At 43.1% G+C, this 12231-nt stretch overlaps 1 protein-coding gene across 1 annotated transcript in view; it reads right to left on the bottom strand.

The window, feature by feature from the left end:
- Window positions 1–11368: 11368 nt before the first annotated feature.
- The window catches only part of LVRN (laeverin), a 38147-nt gene continuing 37284 nt past the window's right edge, over window positions 11369–12231 (bottom strand). The window contains 1 exon segment of the mRNA XM_074855411.1: window positions 11369–11602. Within this exon segment, the coding sequence (XP_074711512.1) occupies window positions 11456–11602 (147 nt within the window). The 3' untranslated portion in view covers window positions 11369–11455.

The raw sequence follows: 12231 nt of genomic DNA, 5'->3' as shown, positions 1-12231 counted from the left end.
AACAAAAGCTGTATCAACAAAGCCACTCTATAATTCGTTAAGCAAATCTCAGAAAACCTCTAGTGTTTGAATAACAAAGAAATTGTAAGAAATGCTGCCATCTCTGAATCTGTTACTGCCACCACTTCATCACATTGTCACCTTTAATGTAAAGGTGAGAAGCGGTATGCTCGCAGAACACACAAAAGCCATCGGCCATATGCAGTGGAAATGAAACCACTCAAGGGCAGTCACTTCTCTTACCAGCAGGTGACACTGTTGTCCTAGCTGCGATTCATTTTGCAAGGTTCCGAAAAGGAGCGGCAGCGGTGGGTGGAAGGGGGAGCAGAAGGGGCCTGGGTATATTCTCTCACATTACCCATAGACACCCAAAGTGTGTGTCACAGCTGTGACCATAACAACTAGGCTATTCCCTGTAGATTCACAATTTTCTTCCTGAAAACTTCAACCAATGCACTAAAAGTAAACTTCTTGGCTTTTAAATCTCTTTCAGAAAGATTTTGTGTATAATGTGCAATATTTAGGTTTAATAGAAAAAAAGTGTATCACTCACTCTGCTAACAAAGCACCCAGGGAGGACAATGGGTTCAGTGAGTCTGTCCTACAAATGCCACCCATCACCTCTCCTCCGTCACACAGAAATGGCAGTGGCAACTGTTCAGGATGGATGTTAGCTACTTCTTCTTACCCATCTTGTGAAGTTACTTAGTTAAAACTTTTTATGCAATATATGCAGTTACAGTGCCTCAGACTTTAACCCCAAACACCACCAGAAATATTTAAGCTTTTATCATGGTTTAAACCAGGCTGGCAGCCAAATACCACACAGCCACTTGCTCACCCTCCTGCCGCCCAGGGGATGGGGGAATTATGCATAAAGGGAGACTGATAGGTTGAGATAAAAACAGTTTAACAATTGTAATAAAATAAAACAATAATAGAAAATACAAACAGGTTACGCACAATGCGATTGCTCACCACCCACTGGCTGATACCCAGCCTGTTCCCGGCTAGCGATCCCGAAATACCAAGATCCCACAGTCACAATCCCAGAAGCGAGAGAGAACCCCCTCCTCCTGTCCACCCCTTCTTTATATACTGAGCATGATATTACATGATATGGAATATTTAATTGGCCAATCTGGGTCCAGTGCTGTGGCTGTGCTCCCTCCCAGCTTCTTGTACACCTGCGCACCAGCAGGACATGGTCAGTTGGAGAGTCCTTGATGTCTTAGCAACAACTGAAAACATCGGTGTATTATCAGCATTCTTCTCATAGCAAATCCCATACTGAATCCAAAACAGAGCACTGTTCTATCTACTAAAAAGAAAAAAATAACTCTATCCCAGAGGAAACCAGGACAGCTTTTCTGGAGTTCCTTCAACCCTTTCCCAGGTGCTGCCCAGTCTCTTCCAGAGTTTCTGAAAAGTAGTGCAGTGGTCTCTGCCAGGTTACCCTGCACTTTAGGATTGTTGCCCAAACCCTGTCCCAGAGAAGATCTTCGTTTCACCACTGCCGAAGGGCCAGCACCTCTCTGAGAGAATCAGGAGAGGAGTCCAGGCCTTTAGTTCCCTCTGTTGCAGCCCCTCCCTGCAAGGTGACAGTTAAAGTGGGACTAGCAATGAAAATGAAGAGACGTTGTATTAACAGGAGGGGATGCTTTTTTGAGAGATGAAAAATACAGCCTTCAGACTGTTTCAGAGACAGTTTCCCTTTCTCCTCTTCATTGACCCAAAGAATGACTGAGATTGTGACATTGTTCACAATGGGATGCTCTACAGCAACAGTTCCAGTCCTGGGACTTTTTAGGATTAGAAAAGGGAAGCTATTACCAGGCAATTAATATTTGCTGTAAGGAGGAGCCTGCTTTCCTACTGGAAATTTGCTCAGGACCCACAAATAAAACAAGAATGAAGGTCACTGCTCCAGAGAAAGTGGGTATTGCTCTTCATTTGCACTCAGATTGGAGTTCTGACAAGGATTTACTTCCTACATCTCCTCTGGTGCCCAACCACGCATTCAGCACTGTTAAAGCACTTTGTGAGTACACATGACCATCATCCATGCCTGTGTTATTACAGTGTGAGAGGTCAGGAGCAGAACAGCCATCAGCAGCTATCAGTGTAAGCCTGCAGAACTCCCACATGTCCTCTGCTTGTGTAAATAATGTGATTTCTTTGGAAACTAGGTCCTAGCAGTCATTTGGAGCCAAACACCCAAAATCAGGAGTCACTTTTTAAATACTGCAGAAAAGAAACAAGCATCATGTTCCAAACACATATTTCAAATGCCCTTGAACCTCAGTGAAAATATCCTGCACAGAAAATGTAGCATATTTCTGTCTCCATATATATTGTAAAGATAAAGTATTAAATTTTAGTCTCCAGGAAAGATACTAAAAAATGAGTTAGAGTGTGACTAGGAAACTGTGCAAAATTCAGAAACTGGTAAGACTCACAGGACTGATTATCCTCCATAGAATATTCTGAAAGGGGATAGGGGAATGAGGGAGACTCTGAGACTCAGACATTCACTCTCAAGTCTGCAGTACCTAATTATCCAAAGAAACATATTCTTGATCCTGAAGCAGAGTTTTTTATCTACTGGTTTTGGTCTGGCTGTAGTGATAATTCAGGGGTAATGCACTAGTCTTTTCCATAAAAATTTCAACTCTGAGGACAACCATCAATTACACTCTTCATCCACCAAAACCTGTGTTCTCACACACCTTTTGAATACAGCAAGTACTTCCTGGAGGCAATCATCCACATGTCAACATCCCACTGTGGCCATAGTGTATGGCTGAGAACTGGCAATTTCAGCAACAGACCCTTGGCACAGCTGGCTAGGTTAAAAGCAGATTAAGGGAGGAAGAAAATCAGAGTCTGTCCTATATTAGAAGAGACTTGGTCTTATCCAAGAGACAGATGTTTCTGCTTAGAAAACAGTTTCAGATGTTGGGATTTGGAGGAAATGCATTTTTTTATGACTTTCATAAAAGAAATATTTTCCTGTATCTGCTTTTTTCAAGAATTTAATATTCCTATTCATGATCCTTAAAGACTGCACTGCTAAATATTTCAGCTGGTGTGAAATGTTGCAACCAGCATTTCAGATAATTCAGGCTGTTCGATCTCAGCAGACCAAGGTTAGTATCTCTGCAGGGCTTGCCAGAGTGAATGCACATTGTTTTCAGGTTGTATTTATTCATGCCGTTGGAGTCTTTCTGGCTGAGATCTGCAAGCATGTTCGTCGCCTTCACCAGGACAAGACAAGATGCTGTCCCTATGGCTTTAATCCCCATTCACCCACATGGATAAGACTGACCCATTGCATTAGACTCATCTTCTTCATAGTTTGTGGGCTCAGAAAGCAGCAGTCAGGTTTGTGGCACTTTCAAGTATGCATCTTGAAATCTCTATAGGACATCTGGTGCCAGTCAATTTAAGCATGAGAATAAATTAATCTTTCTCAGGATCATCTACGGACTGAGCTGTAAAGATGTGGAAAGGCCACTTACCAACTAGTTCATGCCTTCTCTCATAGCCCCAAATTTGCATATGAGTTCAGAAGATGGCCCTGATGCCAGCTGGGAAACAGACCAGATGAAGAAATAGGTCTCATCTCTTGTAACTCAGCTGGTTTCCCAGAAAACTGATAAACATGGCGACAGAACAATGGCCCATTCTGTGACAGGAGTCTAGAGGAGCAAATCCTGCCCTCTCCCAGCAAAATAAAACAAATCCTTATGAGTCTTCTCTCCCAAACACAGAGCCTTTCTGCTGTATCTGGAAGTGAGGGATCCTTTAGCTGAAATCTAAGAGATGTTTATAAAATCATGTGCATCTTCTGGTTGTCATGCAATAGGCAGAAGAGACCTACCAGACTTACCTTCTGAAAACCTGCAGTTCTGAAGGGTGTACGTTCAGTTCAGAGCAGACAACAAGATAGAAAGAAGGTTCTCCAGAATTTCAAATTGTACTTACCAAAGGAATGGGCTGACACAGCATAGGTTTACTGATGCACTTTTCCTCTGATAGTGGAGGTATATCAGCCCCAGAGTGACTGAAACAGAAGACAAATAATCAAAATAGTGCTCCCCAGAGAAGCAGGCTGAAGACAGTACCAGGTAACCATCTTAAAGGACCTCACATTTTTTGTCTCATTAATTATGGCTTTTAAATAGTATTTAGCACAAAGAGTGGAAATAATTATATAAACTGGAATGAGAGTCCTCATTTATTACCTGCATCTGTGGTATGTTCACAGAGCAAATGTATTAGAGCTGGTTTTCTTAAAGGTAAGTAAACAAAAAAAAAACTGTAATAACGGCTACATTTTACAAAAATGGAGATTTTTTTTTTTTTTTTTAGGACACGGATATAGTAAAAGAATATTTTACCGCTTTAAACAAAATGTTCTGGATTCTGTTCACCATCTCCAACAGTTAAATGTCATCAAATAAATAGCTAAAGTGACAATGCAACCTCATGGTTCAGCTTGCTGCCTTTCAGGATTTTTTGTTGCACTAGTGGAGACAACTCAGGATCCTCCTGGTATCTCCAGATGCCAATTTCCAGCATGCTGCAATCACTTATGACTTTCATTATTCTTCCCTAGAACACAGCTAAATCCTAATAAACATGCAAAACTGACAAGTCTTATAAATTCTCCTGTTGTGCTTAGACAAATAGTCCAACATGTCTTTTCATCTTCGTCAGCTACATCTATCCATTCTGTGAGGTATTTCACAACCCAGTTAGGGCAAGTAAATTTATTATTTACCATACTATTTTCGTCCCCTACAAACACTTTAAAGACAAAAGCTGATGTAACATTTTAGCAGCATACCTCAGCTAGGTGATTTAAATGCTGCTACACATACCTTCATTTTGTACCACAGACTGTTTTTCTTGTCATGAAAAATAAAACAGAAATCCCTCAAGGGAAAAAAAAAAAAATCACAATCTCCAAGGTACTCATACAACAGCAAGACACAAACAAAAACCTATAACTTATTTTATTCTCCTATATTTTTTCCCATGTTCTTCTATTTCTCCATATTCTACATAATGGAGAAAACAGGAATTACTAACTCTATAAATACAAAATTTATAATTAAACCACCTTATGCTTAATACTTTATTTTCTTCTATTTTGCTAATACTTATATGTATGTATCTGAACTTTTTCTGAATTGTCTCTGCTGAGTTATGATATTTGTTTATCATGAAATACATGATAACATGCAACCTGCAATCTCCTCTGAATACTTTTTACTAAGTGGGTTAGGCTGTGAGGATGTACACATAGATTAAAATCTTAGGTGACATTTAGCGAGGTTGATTCTGGTGGTGAAACTCCTAATGGTTCCTACAGGGACAAGTCTTCCCCACCATGAACATGTGACTGTAAATACACCTCAGGATATATGATACAAATGTCCCTATTTGTAGGTGGGGGCAGGAGGGAGAAAGAAAAGCAGAGTAAAGCAGAGAAATTATTACAGATTCATTAAATTTCTTTTGTCTGTTATCCAGTGTCAAGCTAGTTGCTTCTTGTACACCTTAGTCCACTCTGCTGTGCAGTGTGCTCAGTAGCATCCTGCAAACAGTACAAATGGGGCTGCTGAAGAAAAATAAATGCATTTTTCAGTGCTAACATTAATCTGTAATGTTCTTATCCCATCGGGAAACAGTTCCTTGGGGCTCTATGATTTCATTGTTAAAACATTAACACAGAGAGAGGTCTTAGTGGTGTTCTTCCCATTTTATAATTCATTTCCCCCTCCTCCTCCTCCCTCCACCTCCATTTTTTCTAAACTGCCATGTTTATCAGGTGTTTCTGCCTCCTGTTTTCTCCCTTTTAGGTGTTAAAATCAGCAACAGTCATTTGTGGGGGGAGTGGGGCAGTGCAGAACTAACAAGGATAAAGCACATGAAAGTCAGGGAGATAATTTTAGTGGCTGAAATACCAAGAAGAGGCTGTGAAAGACTTGTGTGAGGCCTAAGGGGAAAACAAAACACCTTTCTTCAGAGAAGACTTTAAATCCCCCTTGTCAACCAGCCTGGTCTTCCAGTTATTGGTGGCTGCTCACCCCCATCCTCTGATACCCTTCCTCACTGTTCCTCCTTCTCTGACCCTGCTGTGGCATATAACTTATAATAACGTTCCCTCTTCAAGCTGTATCTCCCCATGTGTACTGGCCACATCTGGGCGCTGGCAGCAGGGTCTGTGGGGAGCTCTGCAGGCAGAGGCCGGGGAGGCCCTGTGCAGGTCACAATGGTTCCAGACAGCTGCAGGACATGCCTGAGCCTCTCAGCCAAGCTGGTGGCGCTCTGGGAAAGTGCACTTTAAGAAAGGGCAAAAATGCCAGGTAAGCAGAGGAGTTTGGGAAAAAAACACAAAGTGAGAAACAGCAGTGAGAGCACCAAGGTCAGAGAGGCAGGCAGGAGAGGAGGTGCTACGGGTGCAGCCCCTAGAGATGACAGCATGGAGCAGGTGGATGTTCCCTGCAGGAACTGCGGCCTGTGGGAGGGGCCCCACACTGGGATGGGAAACAGCATGAGGAGGAAGGAGTGGCAGAGAGGAGCGGTCATGGATTTACCTCAACCATCATTCCTCATTTCCGCTGGGCTGCTTGAGGGGAGGAGGTGGAAGAGTCGGGAAGGAAGATGAGCCTGGGAAAGAGGGAGGGTGGGAGGGAAGGTGGTGTTTTAATTTTTGGTTTTGTTTCTCACTATCCAAGTCTATTTTAATTGGCAACAGATCAAATTAATTTCCCCAAGTCAAGCTGTTTTGACCATGATGGTAACTGGTAAGTGATCTCCCTGTCCTTATCTCAACACATGAGCTTTTCCACCTCATTTTCTCCTCATGTCCTGTTGAGGCGTGGGAGACCATCAGGATGGGCATCCTGCAGCTGGCCAAGGTCAGCCCATGATCCCTGCTCAGGTTCTTGCCTCAGAGAATGTCCCATCACAAAGAATGACAGACAACAGCCCCCAAAAGACCAGAGCCCTGTTACTCTGTCACAGGTAGATTCTGACGACTTAAAGAACCACCACCAAAGGTAGCAGCAACAGCAGCTTTATTGAAGTAAGATACTGTAAAAGTGAGACTTAACAGGTGGCAAGGTTCACTCTATTGCTTACTGCACAGAGGATACAATACTGATTCACAGTTACCAATACAAAATCTTATTGCAGTATAATACAAGGTTATGCATGATATTGATCAGTTACCAGATCTATAGTTGGTAAGGGGTCTCAGCCTTCAAGGAGTAACCCTGAGAGGTGTCCCAGCTCAAGGGGAGATCACCACCATGCAGCCAGCTGCATAGCAGGGAGAGCTTAAAGAAAGCTCACTTAGGCTGTCATAGTTATGGAATAAAGTGGTTGTCTCGCACTCAAACTGCATGCAATGGAAAAGGTAAGCATGGGACTTCATGTACCCACAACTTCCTTTGTTCCTTGACAAATGAGTCTTGGAAGAACCACCTGCTATTCTTGTGTTAATCACATGGTCAAGTGTTCCAGTTTCGAAGCTTATATGCATCAATGCTCACCATATCACCCTGTTCCTGCGTGAGCTTTTGGAGAAGTTCTTGGCCTGGTTATGGTCTAGGCCTTTATGGCCTTTGGAGCCTGAACCAAACTACCACTGGTTCATTCAAGGAGTTGGGCCCATCAATCACACCCGGCTCTGGAGGAGCCCCTGCCCTCTGGGCCAGAGGATGCAGAGATGACAGCTCTTTTGTTCTCTGGGAGTTACTGCACAACAGGAATGTGGTGAGGCCACATCTCTGTTCATTTATGGCACTTTAGCCCCTGTCTCCTCTTCCCTACCCCATACTCACCCTTCTGGGACTTGCAACAACCCTGAAAGGAGCAGGCTGCCCCACCTACCTTATCCACATGTGCCATCAATGCAGCCAGATGGCATGAGGCTCTCACCTTGACCACCCAGGCCCTGCAACCAGTTGCTTTCTCTTCACCTGCCTGGGAGGCTCCTCGGGGTGCCAGGGCGGAAAGGGGGCATGGGCAGAGTGGGGGAGCAGGCCAGCTATGCCAGGAGGTACAGAAGAGCAGTTGGCTCTTGGACCTTGGCTTAAACAGTGCTGAAGTCTCTCCTCCTATTGCAAACAGCTTGGCTTGCAGCGATGGAGAAACTGGCAGGGAGACCACATGGCAGCACAGGGACAGTGACAACAGGGTTTCTTAGTGCTAGTCTTGGAGTTTGGAGGAAAGCTGTGGGGCAGCTGGTGATGGCAGCTGCAACAGAGACTGCGGGACCGTATTGATCAGCACTGTCAAGGCTTAGGCAGTGGGGGCTGTAGGTGGGCCAGGAATGATCCTGTGCCCTAACAGCTGTGTCCAGCCAGCTCAGAAACAGACAAAAGCAGCCCATCGCACACCAAAATTGCAGCCAGTTAGGGGAACACATGGCACCACTGCTCAAACATGTTTAAGAAAGAGCAGTAGAGGAGCAGGAGAAAACGAAGGAAACAAATGAAGGAGACATGTGGAAGATGTTGGGGACACACTTGGGAGAAGGTGCTTGATGACAGAGGAAGGACACCTCCAAGCTGACTGAGGTTGGTGGGCAACTCATGCCAGGGCAGGGACACTGCTAAAGAACCGCAGATGACCAGCACTGGGGCAGGGACACACCTGAGAGGATATTGGCCTTGTTCTAGATGAACAACACAGGATCCAAAAGAAAACAATATAGTTCTTCAAAATACCTCAGGTTGAGTTTCTTGGGCAAGAGGAAGCAGGGCAAGAAATGCACTTAAGAGGAGCCCGAACTTCCCCCTCTTTACACCATTCTCCTCATTCCCCCTGGATCTTGCCTTGCTCCTGCAGCTTCCCTCATTTGGTTTCTCATCCTGTCTCTTCTTTGGACCTTTAGTCCTCTCACCTATTTTCTTTACCCAACTTGGACTAAACTTCCCATAACACTTTACCCCTAAGCCCAATAGGTCCAAATCATTTCCTTCCAGCCATGAGTAACCACTCCACCTCTTCCTGAGGTCCTAATTCTTCCTCACTCCTTCCACTGCACAATTTCTTCCCCATTCTTGCCAGCAGCAAAGTCTCTTGCCCTGTCAGACAGTCCTGCACACTCTCAAGGCAGAGAGCAGAACTTAAGGCAAAAAGCTGGTCTTTTCCCCTATCTACTCTATTTTTCCCTCACAGCCTACTAAATGCATACTTCCACTGATACATCTCTTCTCACTGGAAATTGCCCCATACATACACGTCTTCACAATTACGTGCCCCTAACACCTACACAGTCTGTGTAAGTACTGTAAAAGCTCATTTCCTGAAGTCCCATTCATGTCCTCATACTCATTTTGAATGAACTTCCTTTCACTCCAACTCCCTTTGCAATAAAGCAGCTTTCTCAGCTTGCCCTGGATTTCTCCCATGTGACTCTCCTTCCCTTGCTGCATCTCCCAGTTGCTATTCTCCAAACCCTTGTGCTCAACTTGTACTCATCAGCAGCAAGAACTGCCATTGTACAGGTGTCGATGTTACATGTCACCAAGTGCCAATGTGTGGACACAGGAAGCAAGAGCGATTGAGATCTGCTCCCCCTCAGGCAGCTTGCCTAGCAATCACCTTCACTATTTGCCTCTGCCATGAAAACTGGGCTACTATTCTGCAATACAGAATGTCAGCCAAGAGGCACACATTAGTCAGGAGCCATTATTTGAAAATAACTTCTTAAATTGTTTTAGCAATTGCTTATATTTCTAATTAAGAGGTTTGTTCAGTAGAAAGAAGAAAAAGATACTAAAAGAATAGTGGTTATTCATGGATGGAAAAAAATGGTTTGGACCTACCAGGCTTAGAGTTAAAAGGTTGTTACGGGAAGTTTAGTCCATAAATCCTGCAACAATGAATTTGTTGAGCTTTGCTTAGCCTATCTGATGAGGCAGGCAGAGTCAGTGATTAAGTAGTTGGAGTCACAGGAAACACTGAAGCAAAACCCTCTAACTCATCACAGCCTCAACGACTTCCTCCGCTTTCTGAGTCAGCTTGATAGAGACTGTCAAGAATGCACACAATTTTCTTTGGCACTATCCTTAACTGGATCAAATGCTAAAGAGGTCAGATGATTCCAGGACAAATCTGGCGGCACCAGTTAGTAATTCCCATACACTAAAGGGATCCTCAGTTTCAAAATAGTTACAGTTTTTCTTTGCAGCCATGGGGAACAGAGGAGGTTCATTACAGTCAATATGGCAATGTTTTCCTTAAACATATTTAGAGGGTGTCAGTTAAAAATTCTTCGTATTAACAATTCTGGTTTTTATTCCTTGTCTCCTCATAGAACAGTACTCTTAAATTCTTGGGTTTCCTGCATTCCCATATAACATTGTTTTCTATGTTAACCTGAGCACCAGCACAGTAATTTTGTCATAATACTGTTACCCCACAAATAAATGAATTGCATGGACTGAGGATCCCCTACTTCTTCAACCACAAGGTAATATGGTTTGCTAATGCTAATGGACTGAACTGTCTGCCACCTCCAAAATGCTGCGTAAGCAAGATCATTAACCCTGTGTCTACATCAGCAAGCAGGTCAGTGCAGTAAGAATGAAAATGGTTGGTGATGTTCCAGAGGGGCTAGCTTAGACTAGTTGCATTGTAGTGCCATGGACAAAATGACCTTCAGATGGTGGTGTCTATCAGTTGCACACCAGGAGCTCATCATCTCCTGGATAAATCCAGAAAGAATTGAGTTCACACACTCCCAAGACTGTCCTGGGGGGTTGAAGCATGCTAAATGGAGACAACTGGGAGGGTCTCTTCAAAAGCATGTTCCTAATCAAACACAAATGTGAATGTAGACATATTAAATACAGATCTCCTAAGGAAAAATAGAGTTTTAATGACAAGGCACTCTTTTATTACAATTAAAATCTGAGGTTTCTTTAGTCCTTTCCTCCCTACAGCTCTGAAGCCATTCTCAAGTTTATGTTTCATGGCACTGTTCTAAATTACTGTCCTCTTCACAATTTACATAGAAGTGTAGAGACTGACTTGCTCAAGGTCACAGTACAAATCCTAAGCAAAAGAGAAGATAAAACTTCTCCAGCTTCCTCATGTGTTTTTGCCACAAACTTGCACCACACATTTCATCCGGATATTCAGAACAAAGGATTTAGGACTGCATCTATATGTTAGATTATTATTGGTAATGCATCCCTACTAACAACCCATCCAGTAGGAAATTAATTTAGATATAATATGAAAATACATCTCTAATTTCTTTTACTGAATCTTTCTTTTCTTTGTGAATTATTTTAGCCTGACTTTCCAGTTGGGAAGGCAACCACAGGACTCATAGAAATGTGCTTTATCTTTAATTACATCTTAAAATGGATACCGAAATGCTAGTGAATCACACTCTAAAATATACTGGAAATTGTTTTCCAAGTCAATCATCTACATTCTTCTGTAACCAGTTGGCAACTTCAATTAGCAGTTCTCTCCTTTCCATATTTTCAAATTTTGTAAACTCCAGTAGCAGAGTAGCAGCCACCCTCTCATCCTCTTCCAGTGTAGCATTATAAAACACCTGCAACTGAAGAAATAAACACATAAGCTTAGTTCACATAACTTCACTTGCGGCAAGCAACTGTGTACCTGACATGCTTTAGACAGAAGTGTGCAGAAAAAGGGGAGACAGCAGAGACTAAAGACAGGATGGGGCAAGCTTACTGATTTACACTAAGGTGGGAAAGTTCCTTGCACATCAGGAATGCATCCTTTTGCTGTCCCTCTAAAAATCCTTTCAAATGCAGCCAACTTCACTAGTACTGGTGGTACCACACAGTGTCTAAGACTAGTTGGGTAGCAGAATCCTCTTGTGCTGCCTGTTCTACAATCACAGAACAAGAAATATTTCCCATCAGTCTAATAAGCAGAAAACAAGAGAGGACTGAAGACTAGCAAAGAAATATACAAGGGGGTGGGGGTGGGTGGGTGGGAAACAAACAATAAGAGAAATGAGAGAGATGTCAGCATGACAAGCAGCAACCTAACATGCCAGCAGCCCAACTTTTGGTACATTTCCTGTAGACGTCATGGCAAAGGTGATTTCTACATACAGATTTTAAAGAGGAAAATGAGACACCTTTGATAATATTTATTGGGACTCAGTTCCAAGCCTGAAAGTTAATTTAAAGGCTGGCACTGGGTTATTGTTTTTGC

The sequence above is a fragment of the Strix uralensis genome, chromosome Z (genome assembly GCF_047716275.1).
Source record: "Strix uralensis isolate ZFMK-TIS-50842 chromosome Z, bStrUra1, whole genome shotgun sequence".
NCBI lineage: Eukaryota > Metazoa > Chordata > Aves > Strigiformes > Strigidae > Strix > Strix uralensis.
The sequence above is the reverse complement of the archived record's forward strand: the minus strand, read 5'-3'. Positions and strand labels throughout refer to the sequence as shown.